The sequence below is a fragment of the Podarcis filfolensis genome, assembly GCF_964270895.1.
Source record: "Podarcis filfolensis genome assembly, chromosome: 16".
Lineage (NCBI taxonomy): Eukaryota > Metazoa > Chordata > Lepidosauria > Squamata > Lacertidae > Podarcis > Podarcis filfolensis.
In genome coordinates, this window is record NC_139620.1 from 37,856,178 (window position 1) to 37,880,887 (window position 24,710).

Here is a 24,710-nt window from a genome sequence, read left to right on the forward strand (position 1 = left end):
CCTCTTGATACTGAGGAGGAGATGTGTGTAGGCTAATGGTGTACGCTATAGCATTGTTTCTCAACTGGTGGCCATATGGCCCCCTGGGCCCCCCCCCCAGGTTATTTCAAGGAGGCCACGGGTAAATGGGGGGCCATGACACAAACAGAAGAAAATAGAAAACAAGTAGCGTGAACAGAAAAGTGACCATGCTTCCCAGTGGATGAATCGCCACACGTACTCTATGGCAGCATTGCTGCCCCTTCTTCCCACTTCCGCACTCCACTACTGTTTGCACCAAGCTGTCCGGTAGGACAGAAGGGCCACAGAAAGGAAACAAGATCAGAAGTGAGCCATGGTCGGAAAAAGGTTGAGAAACACTGAGCTACAGCACTGCGCTTGCATGGAGAATGCAGGGTGAGCGTGAAGGCCACCACTGTCACTCCATATAGAAACTCCGTCGCAAATGCCTGAAGAGGACTAGTACAATCGCTAAATAAAAACATGTGTTGTCATCTAGACATTGCATGAGGTCACAGTTGTCAGTGTTTTTTATTTTTCAGAAGTATATGCAAGAGTATCTTGTGTGGAATATCTGCATACCTGTTGTGAGCACATATTGCATGTCTGCGCATACAGTATCTTCTTTGGGATATATATATATATATATATATATATATATATATATATATATATATATAAAAGCTCTCCTCCAAGTGTCATTTGGTATTAAGCCATTCACTCAGGTTGCAGAGCAATTTCATTGCTGGCTGAGAGACCAACTGCCTTTGGCTTCCTCTTGACTGTAGACTGTATTAAATAGATAAATAAAAAGGCAAAGCAAGTGAGATGCTTGTCTTAATTGAATGTTGTGTCCAAGATATGTTCCACAATGTGACTTTATTCTCTCTGTCTTTCTTTAGTCAGCCCCAGTTAGTGCCTTAGAACTGGGCATGGAGACTGAAGCATCACTTGCTGTTAAAACAGAACCACAGACTGCATCTTCTCCAGCTGTACTGAACATCAGGGTAAGAGACGTAAAGCCTTAATTACCGTATTTTTCAACCTATAAGGTGCCCCCTGTTTTGGGGGACTCCGATTTAAGAAAATGGGGGAGATGTATCCGTGTATAAGATGCCCCCAAACTTTTGACATTATTTTTTAGGGGAGAAACCTAGTCTTATACACGGAAAAATACGGTAAGTATGGGAGTTGGAAATTTGCCTCTGATGGAATTGATTACATGAAGAAAGCAAAATGAGTAAGCACAAATTTCCTGCAGATACCTTGTATCACAGAATGGCTTGAGCTATGAAGAAACAGTTTTTTCTATGGGAAAGGTGTTAAACTACAGGGTAGAATTCAGTGTTCACTGTCTTGCATATCATGCTGATTCATGTATGTATTGTATGGTTAGGGAAAATCTACCTTGGGGAGTTTACTTGAGTATATTTGGAACCCTTAGTATTGTATATGGTGCTTCTTAAGACCTGTTGTACTAAACAGGTCCCAAACTGCCCATACTATCAACATTGTATAATGCACTGTTCTTGATCCGTGAATGAAAGCCCCATCCACTCAGAACAAAAACATTGGATGCCACCCACTATTAAAATGACAGCTCAACAAAAAAACTAAATAGTAATTTGGAGGCGGGAATCCAGGAAAATGTCTTTTAAAAATTAATTAACTTTTACCTACGTTAGGAAACTTGCATAGGGTAAGTTGTGTTGAGAAGTTTTCTGATGCCCCAGAGTTAACTTAGCATCTGTTTTTAAAAACAAAAAACAAAGCTTTATAAGTACCCCATCTTAATTCCCTCCCCACCAACTCATAGTTGCTCACAGTTTCTGCATGCCATTAATTTTTTTTTTCATTCTTGCTGCATTGTTGGCCAACTCCTGCCTGCAGAGTATATATCTACCCATTTCCTCCATTCATCGCTTTCGTTATATTAATTATTGGAAGCACTACTTTTTATTATTAGATGTTATAACCAAATTTCTAAAAAAGATAAGATTTTATACAAACACTTCTGTCTTGCCCAGCTCAAGCAAACAAATGAGACACTGCTGTGGAGTCTGAAATTGAAACCGGAACTATTCAGTTTTACGTTTTTGCTTTCACTTGCAGGCCAAGACTAAATAACAGTTTTAAGTTTGGTTTTCCAGCAAACGGTAATGATCTTTCTGTTCTTTCTGCAGCAACCACCATCAACTACAACCTTTGTGTTGAATCAAATAAACCAGCTTCCTACTCTGGGAACTACCATAGTAATGACAAAAACAACCCCAGTCACCACTACCAGGCAGACGATCACTGTAGCAAAAATTATACAGACCAGCACCACTACCAGGCCGTCAGTTGCAGCGCCAGCAGTTCGGAATGCCCTGACGTCCACAACTCCCAAGGACCAGATCCAGCTAAAAGATCTGCTAAAAAACAATAGTCTTAATGAGCTGATGAAGCTGAAGCCACCTCCCAACATTGCTCAGCCGGTTGCGACAGCTGCAAGTAAGTGGCTTAAGAAGCTGACTGGATGGAGTATTAGTTTTGGGGGGACTTGAACAGAATAATCTAGCATGCTCATTGCAGACTCCTTAGCCATTTGTCTTTGTGCTAGATCACCTTTCCTCAGCTTGGTGCTTTCCACAAGTTCTGGACTACAGCTACCATCTTCTCTTATCATTGGCCACATTGGCTGGGGATGATAGTTCATAGTTTAAAACATTTAGAGCAGGCTTCCTCAACCTCGGCCCTCCAGATGTTTTTGGCCTACATCTCCCATGATCCCTAGCTAGCAGGACCAGTGGTCAGGGATGATGGAAATTGTAGTCTCAAAACATCTGGAGGGCCGAGGTTGAGGAAGCCTGATTCAGAGGGTACCACATTGGAGAAGGCTATGTTAGATATTTGGTATTCAGACTGATTTTTTTTGCTACAGCATCATACAACAAAATGGTGTGCAAGCATAAACTGGACAGGCCAACTATGTTAATGTGACTCTTCTAAATAAATAGTAAACTTTGTAGCATGTAATACAGTAGGCCAACCTCTGCCAACCTGATGAACTTAACAGGCAGCACTGCTGATAGAACTTGTAGTCCAAAATGTCTGGAGGGCACCAAGTTAGTGAAGGCCGATGTAGGTGAATTGCTGGGCATGGTGTGCATTAAAAGTTAACCTGTGTCATGAAGTTTACATTTGAGTACCTTTACAAACGGGACTCTTGTTTAGAACATGCTTGCTCTGATTCATTTTCTCTAAATGCAGACTGTGATGGAAAGCAAACCATTGCAGAAAGATACAAGACTTATCTGGGGGGGTGTTATTTCTGTGAATGAATAGACTCTTCTTAGGTGGCATAGAAGCACATGAATGTTTTCTTGATTAAAAAGCATTTACATTGTTACCTGTTGTGAAAATCTCCTGTGAAAATAGAGTTGCATTTTAGCCTTACATTCTCATTCATAAAGATGTGGTGAAATTGTTTTCTTTAAGTACACCTTGTCCAGGGGCCATGGATATGACACATGGAAATTAAATAATTTCTGCAAGTCTTTGAACATAATATACACATCCCAGAATCATATCAAGTGATGAGTACTATTGCCATATTATTGATTTGGATGAAGAGAGAGAGAGACTGCTAAATTATGTGTTCATCTAAATAATCTAAAAATTATTTAGACCCCAAAATGTTGACTTTCTTCCAGAAATAATTCTGGTTTCTACAATGGTGGTAAATGCCACCAAATCAGGTAAGATAAACTTTGGTTTCACTGCTAAAACTGGGAATTGGGCTTCCTCTCTTTAACCCACCCTTCAAGGTGATCCAGATGTAAGTTTGATTTAACGGTGGCACCTGCACTAGTAGCCCTAGTCTAACAGCCAGCAACCTGTTTAGTGTTGCTGTGGCAGAACCTGTTGAGAAATGTTTGTTTGTTTAAGATTGGCAGAAATTTACATGCTCTGACTCAGCATTCAACTATAGAGAAGATCTGATTGTATTCTAGAAAATTTAATTTGTTATATATTAACTTGGAATTTTTCTCTTTGTAGCTGATCTAAGCAATGGTACTGTAAAAAAGGAGGCATCTACTAAAGAGGTAGCAAGAATATGGATAAATGACATGAAAATGAGAAGCTTTTCTCCTACAATGGTAGGTGCAACTTCCTCAGCAGCGAGGTATACATTGCTCTCTAACAGAATACTGCTTCTGAAAATGTTAGTTCCCTGCACCCAGAAGCCAAATATAGAAGCTACTGAAGGAGCGCCTGCTCCTGTAACAAATAAGTCTACTCCTTAAGATCTACTGAGGTCTTGCTCTGCTTATCCAGAGACTAGGGAAAGCCATTCTCTTGTGGTACTGTGACTTGGGAATTCCTTACCCAGCTATATTCACAGATGCCTACAGCTGTCAAGATTTAGGTTTATTTTAAAAAAATAAATACCCCACCTCCAAATTGTTTCTGGTTTCTATTAGACCCTTATAATGATGATGATGATGATTATGGAAACAACAATAACAATAATAAATATATTTAACCATCCATTTATGGCATGCTCTAAAAATATTTCCAAGCCAATCCCAATTTAATATTTAAATTTTAAATGCATACATACAGTGTCTGTCTCATTTAGTTCATAGAAAGAAACAAATGAATTAAAAATGTTTCTTTAAAGTATTAAGATTGATAATCCACAAAGTTCACGTCCCGCTTTCTTCTCTTACCTTTCCAATGTTTGGCAAGCTTGCCGGAAAAGAACTTTAAAGCCTTAAATTTATCCATCCAGTATTAGCTCAAATTACAATGTTAATTCGATTCATCCACTGCAATGCTTAAAACGAAAAATCATTAGCGGGTATTTTATTTATTCTTCTCTTAGTCCCTGCAGATTTTATTCCATGCAGATCAGTAGCTGCTTGCAGGGGGGACCTCCTCTTTCCCTCCCTGGTGTGGATCCAATTGATATATTCTTATTAAATATTGTTGTTGTTTTTAAATGACAATGTCCAAATTGGTCCAAATTCCTTTTACTTTTTAGAGAAGTCGCTGCTTTAATGGTGGCACTTGAAGCATTTTGTTGTGAGGTCTTGATCGCGCCGTGTGTCTGTTCTCCATCTCAGAGCTCCCATGGCTCCCTCCAGTGCTTTGGGGGCTACTAGAGGGCGTTCCTGACACCACTGGAGCCTTCGGAACCCGAATTTTCCTTTTGGGCTTTTTAGAGAAGGTGCTTTGCCAGTTCTCCCTTCCCGCCTCCTCGCAGCAATCGGGTTGATGCTCAGGATGAGCGAACCCCATCGTCCACCATAGCCCGCAGCACACTGGAAGTCTGGCATAGCACTTTTAAAAGATAAGCATTCTTCTGTGTTGGTGTAGCAGAGTCTTTTGGCTCCATCTTGCTGATTAGTTTTTAGCGTTGCTGTTTCTGTATCAACACAATTTAACAAATATTCATCTTTGCTGCAGAAAGTTCCAGTAGCAAAAGAGGAAGAAGAGCCTGAAGAAGAAGATGAAGAAGAAATGGGTCATGCAGAGACGTATGCAGAGTACATGCCCATAAAATGTATGTTATTCAACTGTTAAAAATTATTAAACTACTGTACATAGGTATACCAATATCTTTCTTGTAAATAGATAATTGTTGTAGTGTGTATTTGTATATCTCCTACCTCTTTTCATTTGAAGACTGGGTCTCAGCGGATCTCTAGATTCATTCATTCAGCCTTCATTGGCATAATTTAGACAATAAAATCATAAAGGGGGGACCCATCCATAAAAGATGTCACTGTGAACATCTGCCTTCTTCGCTCTCCGCAGATCTCTAGATGTTTTTCGTTCTAGTGTTGCGGGGGCTAGAATGATGTAATAAAACATACTGGATAGTTACACAAATGGAAGTACGTGCTGCCCAAGGGGAAATGCAGGAATTTAGGAGAGGGAATTCCTTGCATAGGCAGAATTGCCTTTGTGTTTATCCAAGGCTCCTTCAATGGATTATTTCTTCAGGGCATTTTTGCCTCTTGCTTGAGTAATCAATCAGCAGATGTTTGTTTCATGTGTTGAGTACATTTATGTCCTGCATCTTCCATCATGGAGCTGAAGGTGACATACATGGGATCTCCCATCCAGGCATTCTCCCAACTCAAACCTCATTAGCTTCAGCAGGGTGGCTTTATCATGTGGTCTAAGGCAGTGTGGTTGCTTTGCATGCATCTAATTTTTTTGTGGAGCATCTTTAGTCCCTGCATTTCTTCAGGAGTTGGGACTAGGCCTGTACCGCCGCATGTAAATCTTGCAAACAAGGCTGTATATAAATCATGAGTCACACTGAGATAGAACTCTAGTTTCTGCCCTTTACTTCATAAACCCTCAGAATTCCTGCTGGCTTTGTAGATTAAGAGCCTTGTATTTAGAGCAGTTCTTAGCTTTAGTTTTATAAAGAGCAAATGTTTGAATTAGAGTCACTAAAAATTTTATCTTGCTGAAGTAACCTCTGATAGGATGTTGCCTATAATATTTGTATTATATTCTACAAACAGTAAAAATTGGTCTGCGTCATCCTGATCCAGTGGTAGAAACCAGCTCTCTCTCCAGTGTTACCCCTCCAGAAGTTTGGTATAAGTCTTCAATTCCTGAAGAGAGTATTGATAGTGGCTGGCTGTCAGCATTGCAGCTTGAAGCTGTTACATACGCAGCACAGGTATGTCATGGTTTCATGTTTACTCAAAACGAACCAGGTTCCCGTTCAGCTACAGAAGGTGTGGGGTTGGCGTGTAACTTCTGCTGTGCTGAATCTTTTATCTTCCTTTTTTTAACATTCTGCAGCAACATGAAACATTCCTACCCAATGGAGACAGAGCTGGTTTCTTGATAGGTGATGGTGCAGGTGTAGGAAAAGGAAGGACCATAGCTGGAATAATATATGAGAACTACCTCTTGGGTAGAAAAAGGGCAGTATGGTAAGTAGAGATCACTTAAATAGGGGGGTGGGGGAATGCTAGGTAAGCAAGATCCTTAACAATTTTTTTGCCTGTATCTTCACAGTTATGTTTGCTCTCTCCTAGGTTTAGTGTTTCAAATGATTTGAAATATGATGCAGAAAGAGATCTGAGAGATATTGGAGCAAAAAACATTTTGGTTCATTCATTAAACAAGGTGTGGATTTTTTTACTATGTACAGTTGAAGCAAAGTATTAGGTATGCTTGTGTGAGATGCATGTTATGTGAATGCAGTATAACTTAGACATGCTAAAATCTGCAGTTTATGGTTTTGTTGCCTTCCTGCCTAAGTTGCAATACTAGCACACAGTTGCTTAGAATGCCACTATTCCAGTGCAGTATTATAAAATCAAGATGTTGGCATGGTGTTAGAGCACTGCTACAGGCTTGATGAGCACTTTGGGATTGGGGTGGGGGGTAGTGTCCAGTTATTAAAACACATGACAATTGCTTGAGCTTTCTTGAGTTTATTTGGGTGGTAATTTGCTTCTGAACTCTTCCACTGAAATTTGTAGTTCTCAACAAATTTAGTTGTGGGAAATGCTTCTTTAATCCTTTGCTTTACAGCATTGGATATCGTGCTAGACTTATTAATTAATTAATATGATTAGTTGTATGAATCATCATTTACACGAGTCTCCATGTCTTAATTATCTCTTAGACATTCATAGATTTCACAAACCTGCTATTAAACTTGCAAGATTATAGTAACAAATGAGTTATTGGCAACTAGATGTTAAATATACAGTGGAAAAGAGTCTTATTGATCTGGGTGGAAGCTCTGCATAACATTGTAACAAGTTCTTGGAAAGAACTGCATTTGTGCAGGTTTCTGATTGGGAATGGACAGATCTATTTCCAGTCCACTTCTGTTTTGCATGTGTTCACAGATAAATCCACTCTGTTCTGCATCGTGAATTTTCTTAACCACACTACTGTACAGTGGTACCTCTGGTTGTGAATGGGATCCGTTCCGGAGCCCTGTTCATAACATGAGCAGAATGCAACCTGCGTGTGCATGGGCCGCAATTCGCCGCTTCTGCGCATGTGTGTGACGTCATTTTGAGCGTCTGTGCGAGCGGCGAAACCCGGAAGTAACCCGTTCCGTTACTTCCGGGTCGTGGCAGGATGTATCCTGAAAGAACGTAACCTGAACCTAACGCAACAAGAGATATGACTGTACTCTTTTCTTATGCCTTTTCTTATAAAATAAGCATTTTGGAACATGTTTGGGCCAAGAACTTTGTCACAAAATGTGAACAAGTGCAAAAACTGAAGGATAACTGCTACAATCTGTGTATTGGTCTGGGAAATACAAATCAAGTCAGTTCATTAAAAATGTGTACTAAACAAAATCCTGCAGTATCCCTATTTCTAATAAGGAGCAAAGTTGTACTGAATGTGCCATACCAGTGCCACTTTTCACACTGAATAAAGAAGTCTAATGCTCTTTGCAGGGTTGAATATTTGGGCTTCTTCCCTTACTATAGTGTGCTGAATGCTGGGAGTTGGCCCACCTTTTTGCTGTCCTTTCCTTTAAGGAAATGCATTTTCCAGGGTTGTACAGTTACAGTATAAAAGGGTATTGTAACTTGTGACCATAGATTTCAGGCAAAAAACATTTCTCCATGTCTCTTGGTATTAGAACTATTAAAGCAGAAACAAAAAGTGGCACAGGCACAAACTTGCCAAGATTAGGAACATTTGTCATTTGAACTTTAAAAATAGAGGAAATGTGTATGAGCTTTGTAGGAGAAAGTATAGGTATTAAGATCACTGTGTTGCACTTAACATTGTTGCTTATATTGGGTACGTGCATCCTGTTGCAACTTTACAATAATTATATTGATGGAAATTGAATGTTGGATGTACAAGTTTGTAAACGAAGTTTAAGGAACTAATAGTTGTAAGGAACTAATAGTTGTGCCAGTTGCAGGGTGTCTTTTATACTAATACGGTATTTTTATTTTAGTTCAAATATGGAAAAATTTCTTCAAAACACAACGGGAGTGTGAAGAAAGGTGTCATATTTGCCACCTATTCCTCTCTTATTGGAGAAAGTCAGTCTGGGGGCAAATACAAAACCAGGCTCAAACAACTTCTTCACTGGTGCGGAGATGACTTTGATGGAGTTGTATCTTTTCAGTGTTCTAATTTGGTACAATAACAGACTCTTCCCATAGCTCTTTAAACCTGTGCCTGCACTCACTTTCTTAAGCATGTGTGTCTTGCTGGTTTTAAATTATTGGACTCTCAGTCACTTGAGAAAGACATCTGTCAAGTGTAGAAGTGTTTCCAAGCAGTCAAACATTTGTATTTATAATTAAATGTAAAGACATGGATGTCTAGTTAATTAATAAAAAACTAAACTGATCTTTAAGCTGCAGTATTTGATTGACTTTTTAGCTCTTAGTTGATTGTCCAGATGGAGCACCTTTTCTTACTTGCAAAAACTATTGTTAATAAAAGTACACTACTTCTAAAAACTGTATATGTTAAACATTGTTTTGAGGTGTTCCTCATTCTCTTCCAAATAGAAGGAATGATCTTACAAGGTGTTCACGGAAACACATGCATATATATGTCATACCAAAACAACCAATATGCACATTTGATTGACTAATATTTGTATGATTAATCGGCTGCTGTTGCAACCCTATCCAATTTATCCGGGAGAAAGTCCAACTGAACATAGTGAGGCTCACTTACAAGGAGAAGGGCTTAGGCTTGTGCTGCATTATTTATTTATAATTGGGTAACATTATGACCAATCTTTCTGTTTCAGTGTAAGTCAAAACTTCCTTGGGAGTAAGATTATTTTTATTATTAATATCTATTCCTTAACAATATGTTCAGATAGTATTTGATGAATGTCACAAGGCTAAAAATCTTTGTCCTGTTGGGTCATCAAAACCGACTAAGACAGGTTTGGCGGTTCTGGAGCTGCAGAATAAACTTCCAAAAGCCAGAGTTGTCTATGCTAGTGCCACAGGTATGTACTCTGTTTTAAATGTGGTGTTGTTGTTTTGTTACTTAAGTTGGTGGAATGGTATGAAATTTAATCTAGATATTTGTTTTCAGGTGCATCTGAGCCACGCAATATGGCATATATGAACCGCCTTGGGATATGGGGTGAAGGAACTCCATTTAGGGAGTTCAGTGACTTTATTCAGGCTGTTGAAAGAAGGTAAGTTGTTGACTCCATATGTCAACTCTTGTTGTTTAATATGCAGGCTATAACTATGTGGTAGAGCTCAAGATTTATATGAAGAAGATCCAGCATGAAAATGGTTATCCTCAGTAAGATGGCTCATGGGAATGGTCTGACTCTATAAGACAGTTTCATAGTAGGTGTTATTTGTTATCAAGTTGCGCATGGCTCTTGAAGATTTCCCTGTTTTAGGGGGACAACTCAGGGCTTGAATTTGAAGGCAACATTATTTGCCAGAGGATATAAGAACAAACGTTTAATTCCTAGATAGAGGAGGGAGGAGTATTTCATGTGACTCAGAAATGAAACTGATGCTATACTAAATCTGGGGAGCTGCATGAAACAAAAAGGAGATTTGCTGTAGGAAAATCTGAATTGCTTTCTGGTGAAATATAGTGAATTGCCTTATTCAAAATGCATGCTTGTAAGTAGAATACCTAAATGTGAAGACTATTCAATTCAGTGCCAAACTTCCTAGAGATGCAAAAGCAGTTGTGGGAGGATCTTGTCTGTAGAGTCTCTGTCAATGATGGCAAGTAAAGGACCCATTTCTACCTTCAAAAGCAGATACTGCATTGCATTGTGTCACTTGGAGGTTTTATTTTTTTTAAAAAAGTATCTATATGCCACCATACTAAAATATCACTGTGGTATAAGAATCGGACATAAAACACCAATATAAATGGTCCAAAACAATTATTAAAGTGATTACCGTATTTTTTGCACCATAACACTCACTTTTTTCCTCCTAGAAAGTAAGGGGAAATGTCTGTGCGTGTTATGGAGGAAAAGCCTACGGGTGGCATGCCTACGGATTTTCCTCCTCTAAAAACTACGTGCGTGTTATGGTCGGGTGCGTGTTATAGAGCGAAAAATACGGTAGTCAAGAAAGTTTTAAATCATCATCAACCTTTATTATGGTCCAGAGACCCAACAAATCGTTACAAAGCAATACACAATTCATACAGCCTACCTCCAGGTTAAACAAGCATTTCGTTCAGGAAGGGGGCGAGAATGCCTTCTGGTTCCTCAGTTGTATGTTCCCAGGAGACTTTCTTATTTGAGGCAAAGTCCATGTCATCCATTGATGTAAATAATAGAAAGCTTGACAGATTCTCTCTTCTCATGTCTATAGTGTGTTTTTAAAATATGGTGCTTGCAACTCAGTCTGGTGGTGGTGTCATTTTGTGATAGCGCTTGAAGATATTTGTTCCATTCAAAAATATTTAATCAGGCTTTAATACAACATTAGCTTTCCCTAATAAATCCAAGAATTCTCTATTTTAAAATAATTTCCATCTTATAAATTACCTTGATGGTTCCTTTCTGTTTGTTTGTTTTCAGAGGTGTAGGTGCCATGGAAATTGTTGCTATGGATATGAAGCTACGAGGAATGTATATAGCAAGGCAGCTGAGCTTTTCGGGTGTAACCTTCAAAATTGATGAGGTTCAGCTTTCACATCACTATGTTAAAATGTATAATAAATCTGTAAAAATGGTAAGTGTATTTAAATACAGCATTTTACATATTAAACTAGGCACTGTACCTTTTGAATTGTAGTTGAACACACAGACCCTAATCCAGACTGGTGTAGGGTGGCTGACCAGGTGGGTCCAAGGTGTGGTAAATGAATATTTGCAGGATGGGGAGGTAACTGCCACTCTTAAAGATGCAGTAGTGTGCCTGCTCCTCAGTTGGAGGGGGGGGGAGAGTGAACCCAGCAGTTTGTGAAAGCTGTTGCCCAGTTGCACATGTTCTTGGGGAAGGTGCTCAAGAGGGTGATGGCCATCCAGATGTTATTGAAGGATACATATTATCTGGACTCATTCCAGTTGGGGTTCAGGCCTGAGTTAGGGACTGAGTCAGCCCTGGCTGCTCTCATGGAGGGCGGAAGGGGGGGGGTGCCACCCTCTTTCTCCTCTTTGATCTCTCAGCAGCTCTTAATACCAACACCCGTGGTATTTTGCTAGATTGGCTGTGTAGGTTGGCAGTTGGCAGTACAGTGGTTCTGCTCTTACCTAAAGGGTTGTATTAAGGTTTGTGGTGGCGGCCCTCCACATATGTTGAAGCATATGATGCAGTAACCTGAGAAAGATCCTTCTTGCTGCTGATGCTCCAGTTGGGGAACTTCTTCCATCTGACACATTACTGATAAGTTTTCATTATCAACTGAAGACATTGGGTATTTGAAGCCTGTTAATTTAATGTTGCCTGTTAAGACTGGCAAGTTAAGACTGGCAAGTTAAGACTTAAGTGGTTCTTTAAGTACTGTGTTTTAAATTTATTTATTCTACACGTAATAATATTATAATATTATTACGTGTATTAATATTGAATTACTAATAATAATAGTAATACAATAGTAATATTTTAAATAATTCAAATTAGTAAGGAGTAACTTACCCCATTGATTTCAGTGCTACATGTAAATTCTCTGGATTGAGACATGCTTGTAGTATGGAAATAAAAATATTTCCTTGAAAAGTTGGTTTTCATGCTCTTATTGGTGAAGGGTTAGAAAGAAGTTAGGAGAACATGTTTTTAAATGTTTCAAATAAGTTATTTTATTATTTTTTCACTGATGTGTTTCTCATCCTTTGAAAATGCGGGGTTTTTTTTACTGGACCTCTCAGTGCATATTTGTAAAGCCTGTAAGAGATGGCTGTCACTTGTCCTGACTTTTAAATATTCAGGTGTGTGTGTCTTGTACATCATAATGTAACTGCAGTCTTCAGAGTCAGATTAAAAGCACTAATGATAAAATTACTGATTTGAACAAAGTTACAGCGATCCTTCTATAGTGCAGTAGTTGACAGGGAACCCTGGGACTCCTCAGTGAGATCAGTGCAGTGAGTGAGTTTCCCTGAAAGACAGGAGACTCATTGTTGCTAGTCTTCTTTGGCAGTGTTTTATCATGGGGTATATTCTTGGGTGGGGATGGAGAGTCTGTGGCTCTCCAGATGTTGTTGGATTTCTAACACCTGTCAGCGCCAGTTGGCATGGACAGTTATTACCCCTGCCCGTACGTGCCAGTCGTGTCCGACTCTAGGGTTGTGCGCCCATCTCACTTAAGAGGCCGGGGGCCAGCGCTGTCCGAAGACACTTCCGGGTCACGTGGCCAGCGTGACGAAGCTGCTCTGGCGAGCCAGCACCAGCGCAGCACGCGGAAATGCCATTTACCTTCCCGCTATAAAGCGGTACCTATTTATCTACTTGCACTTAGGGGTGCTTTTGAACTGCTAGGTGGGCAGGAGCTGGGACCGAAAGACGGGAGCTCACTCCGCCGCGGGGATTCGAACCGCCGACCATGCGATCGGCAAGTCCTAGGCACTGAGGTTTTACCCACAGCGCCACCCGTGTCCCACAGTTATTAGAGAAGATCAAAGTTGTAGTCCAACATCTGGAGGGCACCAGGTTCCGTCTCCCATTTTAGGGTGTATTCAACTCATAGAAGGCAACACTGAGGTCCAGTAGTTACTGGCAGCACTCTTTCTGAATTGACTAAGCACCTTAGAACGATACATCCTTGATTCCCTGAAGGTAGCAAGTTAGAAAAGAACTGTGATAAACGGAAACATTCTTGGACAAATCGTCTCAGGTTAATCTTGCTGTGATGGTAAAGCTACAGTGTAGAAGTTCATCATGTTTACTTATAGAAAAATTTCTGGTCTTCCTTTTTCAGTGGGTAAGTGCCAGGGAGAAATTCCAGCAAGCAGCCGACCTGATTGATGCTGAGCAGCGGATGAAGAAGTCTATGTGGGGCCAGTTCTGGTCTGCCCACCAGAGATTCTTCAAATACCTCTGCATAGCTTCCAAAGTGAAAAGGGTGGTACAGCTGGCACGAGAAGAAATAAAGAACGGCAAAGTAAGTTTCAGGTTGGCCTTGACTCTAGAATGTTTTCAAAACATGGCTTCATTTTCTCAGGGAAATGTCAGAGTGACCGGATGTGGGTGGGTGGGTGGGGTTGGATATGCTTTGTATATTTGGAAGAGCTTTAAACTGAGTCTCCTTTTCTCTCTCCAGTGTGTAGTCATTGGGTTGCAGTCCACAGGGGAAGCAAGAACCTTGGAAGCTTTGGAAGAAGGTGGTGGGGAACTGAACGACTTTGTTTCCACAGCAAAGTAAGACTCCCATCAGTCATATAAATCTGGGAGAAGTAACTTAGTTTTTCAGCTTCGTGGAAAATGCAGAGAACTGTACAATAAAAATCAATATAGGTTTTGCCAGCAAGCTTACTAAAAAACATGAAGGGAGGGAGGGCTCACTAAAGTGGAGGAGGAAGAGGGCAGGCTAATCAACTGCACTCAGTCTTTCAGTGCTGTTTTAAAACTGCAAATGTCAGAGATGTTTGTCCAGCAGCTGCCTTTTTTTCTTCACTCCAAGTAACCAGAATTTCTGGAAACTCTTGAAATCCGAATGAGAGCGTACAGTGATTGAGAACAATAGGAAAGAATATTACAGAACTTAATTGATCTTTTATCCTGAGGAAAAGTTCATGCCAGCTCTAAAATCATCGCATAGCTGCTACAAGTTTCTTTACTTTCATTATAGGTGCTGTACATAAGTTTATGTATTCACTGGGTTGTATCCAGCAAAGTCCTTGCATAAGTAGAGCAACCTTTGCTTCCACCCCAGAGCATCCTCCCCCTGCACATCCCAAATTGCTCTGGTGTATGGGGAGGAACCCTGGGAGCAGACCTGAGGTGTATGTGGCTTGTGGGACAAAAAGAAGCAGAAGCCATGCGACTTGCACAGTGACTTTGCTGGGTATAGCGGCACCTTGTAGGCTATTTTTAAAAATCTCATCTCTGACTGCAAAATGTTCTCTTAATTATGCAGCCTTCAGCTGCATCATTGTTTATAGAATCATAGACTTGTAGAGTTGGACGGGACCCCGAGGGTCATCTAGTCCAGCCCACTGCAATGCAGGAATCTCAACTAAGGCATCCATGGCAGATGGTCACCCAGCCTCTGCTTTAAAACCTCCAAGGAAGGAGAGTCCAACACCTCCTGAAAGAGTCCATTCCGCTGCCCAACAGCTCTGTCAGAAAGTTATTTCTGATGTTTAGTCGTAATCTCCTTTCTTGTAACTTGAATCTATTGGTTTGGATCCTGCCCTCTTGAGCAGGAGAAAACAAGCTTGCTACAGCTTTTGACAGCCCTTAGATATATGAAGATGGCTATCATAGTCTCCTCTTTTCCATGCTAAGCTTACCCAACTCCCCCAAACATTCCTCATAAGGCCTGCTTTCCAGAACGTCAATAATCTTGATCACCCTCCTCTGCATACATTCCAGCTTGTCAGTATCCTTAACTTGTGGTGCCCAGAACTGGACACAGTGCTTTAAGTGTGGTCTGATCAAGGCAGAATAAAGTGGTACTATTACTTTCTGTGATCGGTTTGCCTCTGGAGCTGTGGAAATTGCAATTTCATGTAAGAGGGGAGATGGTTTCTAAGGTCTTTGGTTTCTTAGTTGATTGGTCTTTGTTCAAGCAGCATATAATATAGTGTGCTTTCAGTGACTCTCACATGCCAAGTCATGGTCCTTCATAATTTTCTGCCATGATGCAGTACTTTGGGTGGTCTTCTTTTGAACAGTATTGACCCAAGACTAACCAGTCCCCATCTGATTCATTGCCGCTCTTGGTGCGGCAGTTCAGACTGAATTGAGATTTAATAGCATCTGCCTGAAACAAGTCAGACCTTCAAGAAGATACTACATAAACAGCAGCATTTAAAAATGCTGGGAGAAGAGAAATTTTAGGTTGCCCATTCAACCAAGCAAAACTGTTTTTTTTCTTTTTTAAATCTGCAGGGGAGTATTTCAGTCTCTCATTGAGAAACATTTCCCAGCTCCTGACAGGAAGAAGCTTTTTAGCTTGCTGGGAATCGACTTGTCTGCTCAAAGTAATAACAACTCTCCTAGAGACAGTCCTTGCAAGGAGGACAAAATGAAGAAACGCAAAGGTACATAGTTGTAATGCTATTCTAATATAGTTAAGATAGTGGTTAGAGTGTTGGACTAGGGCCTGGGAGACCAAGTTTCAGATCCCCACTTGGCCATGAAGCTCGCTGGGTGAACTTGGGCCAGTCTCTCATTCTAACCTACCTTTCAGGGTTGTTGTGGGGAATAAATGAGGGGAAGAGCCATGTACGCCACCTTGAATATTGGATATAGATGAAATGAAATGAAATTGGAAAATCTAGCAGTATTGGCAAGTAACTGTGTTCACAGGTGTGCAAGGAAGACTAATCAGCAATTGTATAGAGCAGGGAGTCTTGGCACTGGGTCACTGAAGAACTAATTCAAGCTACTGGTACACTGATTTTTACCCACACTCAGCTGCAAGTTCTTCCTTATTTGAACAGACCATAGTGTCTGTCTTCTGCTGTGAAGTTTTTTGTCTGAAATACTTACTGTGTTTGTCACTTTCTCTATTGCCTGAACTGATTTAAATATCAAGAGATGTGAAAAGCAAATCTCATTTGAACCACCCTTTTTGTAAGTGAGTGTTCAGGAATTGGTTGCAGAGGGCTTTGCACTGCTCGTTCTTACTATATAGGGACGTAATAGGCCTGCTGCACCACAACAAACATAGAACCTTCAGCAACCCCTGCTGTTATATATGCCTCCCATCCCAGTTTCCACATCAGAGTGACCCAGGGTCCTAAACTGCTTTGCTCCCATAAGGACCCTTCTCTCCAGCTCCTTAACTTTGTGTAAAATATTATAATTGGTACAGTAGGTGATAACAGCAGTGAAATATCATGACTTGTTACAGGAAAAGTCTCCATGCAGTTAGAACAAGCAAAGGAAAACTCACACACATACGTACAACCTTGGGTTTTTAACATTTGGCTTGTAAACTTGGCAGCGTCCTGTGAGGTGCCCTCATCTCCAGCCCTTTTTTATCAGTTCCAGTGAAGTTGTAATTTTATACTTTGAAGAAGGCTTGAAAGGAAGCCTGTTAATGTGTAAGGAGTACAACAGGACCCTTCCCCCCCTTCTTTTTCTTTTGATATGGTTTTCCACCTTGTTAAGCATCCATAAATAATAAAAAATCTACAAAGTCTTTGCTAACAACCCATAGAGAAAATAGTGGGGGTAAATGCCACTCAGTAATAGCCACCTCTTCATTACCTTTCATCTGAAAAAGGTGAAGAAATAAACAGAGAAGCCAAGAAAGCGCGTAAAACTGGCGGCCTAGCTGGGAGCAGTTCTGATGAAAGCTACAGTGAGTCGGACATCTCGGACAATGAAGAGAGTGATAATGAGAGCTCCAGGTTCTTAAGCTCTGGGGAAGATGATGACTTCAACCCATTTAAGGATGAATCTAGCGAGGATGATGAAGATGGTGAGATAATAATGGGTATCGTGGAATTTAGTATTTCTTTTCAATTGTTGCTTTGTTGCATGTGCTGCCACTATTCACTGTAGTATTACTTTGCGGAGGCTGAGTATAGTGCTGTCACATTTTGTGGGGAGATTACGCTCCAGGGGTATACACACAAGCATGTATACTTGAACTACTTGCCATGCAAGCATCCTTACCTTTCTGGAGCCATCTAGCAAGTGGGCCTTGATCAGTTGTAGAATACTCTTGTTCAAGCTCTGGAGTGCTCTCGTAAGAGAGTTCAAGAGGCTGTTCAAGTTCCCACAAGATCTTGCAAGAGCCATGTAAGCAAGGCTTGGAAGCTTCTGTGCTGGGAAAACCCTGCACAAAAGATCTTTTAAGCTTTCTGCTTTCCATACACTTCCATACATTTAGTTTGTGTGATTTCAGCCGGCCAACCTTTAACCACATAGAACTGAAACCGCACGTGTTAAATGTTCATAAGTTACAATTGTACTGTTTTTCATTAAGCTGATAAAACCCTACAAAAGAAATTGCTCTGGTGCATAATTTTCATATTTTTTCGTAAGCCTTTTTTTCTCCTTTAATACATTTTATTTTTCTTCAGACCCCTGGCTAATTAGGAAAGAACATAAGAAAAATAAAGAAAAGAAAAAAAAGAAAAGCATAGACCCAGATTCCATTCAGAGTGCCTTACTAGCGTCTGGACTTGGATCCAAACGGCCCAGTTCTCTTTCTTCCACAGTAGTTACCTCCTCTACTACAAATACGTCTGGTATGTTGAATGTGCAGCTTCTGAATTGGCTTTTGAAGCCAGAATGCTTCTTCCAGCAAGGGAAACAACACTTTCACATTTCTAAACACCACCATTCCTTTTTTTATATATATGCTGCAGCTAACAGTAATACGCATACCAGCTATGTAACAAGTCAGGATGCTGTTGAGAGAGCCCAGCAGATGAAAAAGGAGTTGCTTGATAAATTGGAAAAACTATCAGAAGATCTTCCTCCTAATACACTGGATGAACTTATAGATGAACTCGGTGGTCCTGAGAATGTGGCTGAGGTAGGTGCTGGATCTCAAGTAACTGTGTGGGAAGCAGACCTGTAGTTTGAGGTGTTATGGTGTGCAAACATAAGAGCAGGAATTGCTACAGAACATCCACATACCTTAACATGTTTAACATTAAATGCAATTAAATAAAGATTTGATAAACCAAAACATAATTTTGTAAAATAAAGCCTAGTGATGTTCATTCCAGTGCCTTTGCATTAATTGGCCTAGAGTCAAACTACCTTCCACTAATAACAGGGGTAGCAAACCTATTTTAGCCTGAGGATTACATTCCTTTCTCGGCAACTGTTGATGAGGACTGTCTTGTCCACCCGCCCTTTCTTTCACTCTCTCTCTCATATCAACAACACGGATGGTGACATTGTCAGTAAAGAAAGAAGGTATTGCCTTCAGTTATTAGAAGTCCAGAGTCTTGGATATCCTGAGCTTCAGGTGATGATGCTTCCAAGTGGAACTATCAGACACTAATAGATAAGGAATTGAATGGAAGGCAAAAGTTACTGGGTAGAGAAGTAGACTTGGATGTCTTCAGCATGTAGGTGTTTTAGAAAGCCAGCACTACTGTCCTGACTTCCCTGCTCCCCCTCTTTTGTCAAATAGGAAAAACCAAACAGTTGCAAAAGCAACCTTTTGTTCATAGAGAAGTTATTAAACACAAGTTCTTCCGTGTCCCTTTAAAAATAACTCACTGGCTTCTGACTGGTCACTATTTCACCCCAAACCCACCAACCCCTCAGTTCTTACTTCCATTGGAGTGAGCCTTCAGGTGTTATCATGACACATGAGGAGAATAAGGAAACCAGAATTTATCTTAACCTAAACGTTTGTTAGGGCGAGTCAGGCTTTGGACACAAACTCTGCTAGAAATGGGCAGCATGTTTAATCATACAAGCTTTTTCTTGAGTGCATGTGAAATTGCTTGGAAGTATTTAATGGATTCCTAAAAGCACTATTTAGCATGCTAAAACAGGTCATTCTTCCCAAGATGACAGGTCGCAAAGGGAGAGTCGTGAGTAATGATGATGGCAGCATCTCTTACGAATCCAGGTCTGAGCTAGATGTTCCTGTTGAAATCCTAAACATCACAGAGAAGCAAAGATTCATGGATGGAGATAAGGTAACCATTTTCATTACTCTACATCAGTTCTCAAGGAAAGATTCATATAAAATAGATGGACAGGTGTCAGGGAATTCTTGGCAGTATTTTGGTTGGGTCTGCACTAAGAGACAGCCAAAATGGTCCCTGTCCTCTTCAGCAGCCTCAGCTTTTGTAGCTGGAGTCAGTCATGGTCTTGCCCTCCCAGGACAGGTGGAAAAGGCTTGCAGGTCTTCCAGGACTCAAAGCCAAGATGGTCTCTAACAAACAAGAGCAGAACAGTAACAGGAAACCTCTGACTCCGTTCTCGATAAAAGACTGTTAAAACAGTTACTTAAAACATTCAAAAGATTATTAAAGTTAATAGTAGCTAAAGAGGTAAAATAGAGATAAAACACATGTAACTTCTGTTTCATTAAAGGTGACTTGGAGATCCCTTCTGCATGCAAAGAATGTGATCTATCTTTTGAATTACAGTCTCTTCCTACCAATTCAAACACATGTTCACATCCTGTCCATAGACATATTAAAATTTTAAAATCCAACCTTTCCATTCTTTCTCTCTTAAAGAATATTGCCATCATTTCTGAAGCAGCCAGCTCTGGTATTTCATTGCAAGCAGATCGACGAGCCAAGAACCAGAGGCGAAGGGTACATATGACTCTGGAGTTGCCGTGGAGTGCAGATAGGGCAATACAGCAGTTTGGTAAGCAGTTTTGTCTTGGCTTTACTTGGAAATGATGCTTCTTTGTCAGGCACTTAATGTTGAGTTTGTATCATTTGCAGTAAGAGAGGTTTAGCAGAGTTGCCTATTTTTGCAATGCTGCTAAACAGATGTGTGTAGGCTCTCAAATTACATAGTGTTCTGATATGCAAACTAGAGTTCAGTCTATGCTAGGTTTTGCACAGTGCCAGAAGATAATGAAATCTGACAACACATTGATTGGTACATAATGGTAGGAGTCTTCGAACAGAGTTTTCTAGTTCTGTCTAGTTTGAGTAGTATTTCTATTGCCACAGAGACAAACTACTGAACACAATTCAATCTGTGTCTATGGAAGAAGTGACTTGCAAGGTAGTTAAGTATTCACTTCTAAAACAGTTTCCTTAAAAAGTAAAGTTTAAATTCTTGTTTCTTTGCTTAGGGTATATCTGAGCCAAAATGTAGCTTCAAACACAAGCAAGTTGAATCTTCATAGTTCAATAAAAATTGTTTGTCTTCAAGGGTTAGTCTCCTACTCGCTCCAAGGATAGAGTGATTCAAATTTGCTTAGTGGTGTTGCCACTTTGCAGAGAGTGGTCTTTCTTTCTTTCAAGTCAATACTATGTCCAGACTATTTTTGGCAATGAACGTGGGGTTTGGACAAGTTTTGGTGTTTGTGGATTGTGTTGCCTTCTTGGTGGGCTCTTATCCCTCCAGTGTACACTTCCTAGGCCTGTTGTGCCTCATATGAACTGACGATGGGGTGTGGCACTCACCTTGCTTCAGGCCAGGGGAGCTGATGTTTGTCCACAGACAGCTTTCTGAGTCATGTGGCCAGCATGACTAAACCGCTTCTGGCGCTACAGTACACCATGGCAGAAGCCAGAGCGCATGGAAACGCCGTTTACCTTCCTTCCGCAGCAGGGCCTATTTACTACTTGCACTGGCATGAGGGGGCTCACCCTGTAGCTCAGATTCAAACTGATGACCTTCCAATCAGCAAGCCCAAAAGGCTCAGTGGCTTAGACCACAGCACCACCCGTGTCTGCGGTTGTATATTGAAAGGAGGATATGATAGCAGTTAGCAAGCTATTTGCTATTACTGATTTTCACAAAGGAAGCTTTTTTTCTTGGCAGGCCTGTGTGGCTGTTAAATTTTAAATTTTTTGATCCAGCTGCTCAATTTATTATATGTATCGTTGTTTTCATAGTGTTTTCTATTCTCATATTATACCCCACCCTGGTATTATATGATGTGGTAGTAAAGAAATGTTTTTATAATCATAAAATAAACCTCTTATTAATTTGTGAGGAACCACAGAATTCCCTGGAAAACAGTTTGAGATGGTTAATTGAATCATTTGTTTATTTTATTGTTGTGAAGAACATGGCCTCCAAATATACCTCTGTTTTCCTATCCAATATTTTTGAGAATGGGTGGCTGATGCTGGGTGACTTGAGTGAACAAAACCTCTTTTTCTTCCTATCCAGGCCGAACGCACAGGTCCAACCAAGTGACCGCACCAGAATATGTCTTCCTAATATCTGAACTGGCTGGAGAACAAAGATTTGCGTCAATCGTTGCCAAACGCCTGGAGAGCTTGGTAAGCGGATTGTTGGGTATAGCTTTGACTAGGAAATTCATTGCAAGCGAGCAGATTTAGATTAAAGACACAGAAACTTGAAAACACATTTCTCAATTATACCAGGTTCTGTTAAAGTTGAAAACAAAGCAGAAAACATCTAAGATTTCTGTGGTCTAGAGAGTGGCTCTCGTATCTCAAATTGTGTGGGGTAGGGGTTCATAGGGGGATTTAAGCAGTTCCCAATTTATGTTAATATGTTGGAGACTCAATTCAAATCATTGGGTAGATGCAGGATGGGGAATCTGGCCCACCAGATGTTGCTGGACTATAACTTGCATCATCGCCAATTGCTGGCTTTGCTGGGAGAAGCTGGTGGGAGATGGAGTCTAGCATGTTCTACAGGGCAACAGGTTTCCTATCCCCAGTATAGATTGTACTTTACTCTGCAGAATGAACAGGATCTGTCTTGTGGACATGATCAGGTGTTCAAAATGTACCTCTCATCAGTGACAGGTAGATGATGAAGGGCTCTGTGTGGGAGACAGGGTAGAAAAGATCCCCCAGGGTGGGAGTCTGGGGGAAGAAACAGAAGTTCCCAGGTGGGAGCTGGGAAGGTCTACCTTTTTGTATATGGTTAAAGGACATGATACAGTTGTGATAGAGGGTTTTTATATCTCCCCCCCCCCCCTTGCCGTTTTATTTTTATTTTCTCTTATTTTGGCTTTTCTGTATCTTTCTTTTTTTTGATTAGTTTGGCTTTTATTGTATCTTATGTTGAAAACTTTCAATAAAAATATTTAACGGAAAAACAACAACCCATCTTTATTGGCTATGGTCGTACAGGTCACTATCTGATGAGCCTTATTCTCTGACATACTTTTGGCTTCTTATGCCAACTTTTTGTAATATCTTCCATACTCCTGGATGATTAAATTCTTAATCAAGTGGGCAAAATGTACCTCTCATCGAACAAAATTGCACTACGTTTGTTATGTGCTGAGGCACAAGCAAATTGGGTTGGATCCAGAAATAAGCATATCAAAGGGGGCTGGTGGAAACAGAATTTTCCACCTACTCCTCAAGACTCCGCTTCCATGAGTGAGAGTTCTGCCGGAAGAAGGCACCTCTATCTAATTTTGAGAGTTCCCTTTGTCTCCTGCACTGCAGTCCTCTCCAGTCAACAGGTCCTGACCCTCAGAGAGGAAGAGTTGGAGACTGCAAGAGGGAGGAGGGAGTGGGAAAGTCCATTTCCACCAGCCCCTTCATTGTGCTTATCTCTGGATCCAGGCTGTTGGCTTCAGATGACAGGCATTCTTCAGTGGATAACTGAAATAATGGTGAATAAAGATGTGTTAAGCATTTAGGAGATGATATATTATAAAAACAAATTATTGTCTCTTGATAGGGAGCTCTCACTCATGGCGACAGAAGAGCAACAGAAACAAGAGACCTCAGCAGGTTCAACTTCGACAACAAGGTAAGTGAGACACCTTTTGAATAAAGCAAGCCCTATCTTGCCTTGACACTTAAAAAACAATAGGCTGTTATTTTTTGGGGGGGTTGTTTCTTTGCATCATTATCCTTTCCCCTTTTGGGGTTATAGACTCTGGAACTTCCCCAGCCATCCTGGGCAGCTTACAGCACATATAAAAACATCAAACATGAAAAACTGCCTGTATAAATTGGCCAGATTTTGGATGTGAAAGGCAAGTGTCCTAACTTTCTAGGGGACAAACATAATACTTTTAAAAGAAGGATGTTTGTATTTTATGGTGGCTACAATAGTTTCCCCCCCACTCTCATTAACAGTATGGCCGAAATGCATTGGAAATAGTGATGAAGTCCATTGTGAACTTAGACTCGCCGTTGGTGTCTCCACCTGCTGACTATCCAGGAGAATTCTTTAAAGGTATGTGAATTTTTGGAAAAAATACTGAGGTGATAATCACGTTTATCAGTGAAGGGAAACAATTTCATAGAATGAATTAAAATTATGTACTCTAATTGTTTGGTGAGACTATATGTACCGTTTCCTAACAACTAAATTCAACAGTTCCTTTTGAAATTGCATGATCTGTTTTCAGAACTCGGATCTGAGAGTACAAATGGTTTGGGTTAATTATGGCATTCCAGCTACGGAATCGTTGGGCCTTTGGGTAGTAGATAGCAGCACCTGTTTGTACTGCCATATGACCTCTCTTGCACATTGAATCAGTTGTGTTAGTTTTTAGGGGAGGGAAACCATCGAAGGTTTGGTTACATTTCACAAATACTGATGGTACTTAAATTACCTTAGTAAACTAGTAAACAGCAAGAATGGAACCCATGACAGCTTCCCTTTGTTCTTCCTAGATGTCCGTCAGGGTTTAATAGGTGTGGGCCTAATAAATGTGGAAGACCGGTCTGGAATTCTAACGCTTGACAAAGGTACTTGCTCCTTTTTAATGTCTATGTAACTGACTTTTTTTTTAAAAATTCTGTAATGGCCTTCTAAGTCAACAGCAAAATTTGAAAGGGTTGTTTTCTATGAGTAGACCCATTGAAATTAATACATGAGTAACTTTGGTCCATTAATTTCAGTGGGTCTACCCTAAGCAGAACTTGGCTGGATACAGGCCGAAGTCTTCAAGTGTGAATATACAAAGCAAAGCTACGGTTTCAGATAACACAGTGATCTGAAATTGGTAGTGTGCTT

The 24,710-nt window shown here is 40.5% G+C and overlaps 1 protein-coding gene across 2 annotated transcripts in view; it reads left to right on the forward strand.

The window, feature by feature from the left end:
- The window catches only part of SBNO1 (strawberry notch homolog 1), a 38,458-nt gene that overhangs the window by 5,366 nt on the left and 8,382 nt on the right, over positions 1-24,710 (forward strand). For both annotated transcript variants that reach the window (XM_083589733.1, XM_083589732.1), the window contains exons 3-25: positions 903-1,007; positions 2,184-2,493; positions 4,042-4,142; positions 5,455-5,551; positions 6,528-6,688; positions 6,814-6,947; positions 7,053-7,143; positions 8,960-9,121; positions 9,844-9,979; positions 10,069-10,174; positions 11,543-11,696; positions 13,882-14,064; positions 14,224-14,321; positions 16,017-16,168; positions 17,359-17,556; positions 18,164-18,331; positions 18,452-18,621; positions 19,616-19,747; positions 20,297-20,432; positions 21,921-22,033; positions 23,421-23,492; positions 23,825-23,924; positions 24,368-24,442. In XM_083589733.1, the coding sequence (XP_083445859.1) occupies positions 903-1,007; positions 2,184-2,493; positions 4,042-4,142; positions 5,455-5,551; positions 6,528-6,688; positions 6,814-6,947; positions 7,053-7,143; positions 8,960-9,121; positions 9,844-9,979; positions 10,069-10,174; positions 11,543-11,696; positions 13,882-14,064; positions 14,224-14,321; positions 16,017-16,168; positions 17,359-17,556; positions 18,164-18,331; positions 18,452-18,621; positions 19,616-19,747; positions 20,297-20,432; positions 21,921-22,033; positions 23,421-23,492; positions 23,825-23,924; positions 24,368-24,442 (3,154 nt within the window). The remainder of the gene's footprint in view (positions 1-902; positions 1,008-2,183; positions 2,494-4,041; positions 4,143-5,454; positions 5,552-6,527; positions 6,689-6,813; positions 6,948-7,052; positions 7,144-8,959; positions 9,122-9,843; positions 9,980-10,068; positions 10,175-11,542; positions 11,697-13,881; positions 14,065-14,223; positions 14,322-16,016; positions 16,169-17,358; positions 17,557-18,163; positions 18,332-18,451; positions 18,622-19,615; positions 19,748-20,296; positions 20,433-21,920; positions 22,034-23,420; positions 23,493-23,824; positions 23,925-24,367; positions 24,443-24,710) is intronic.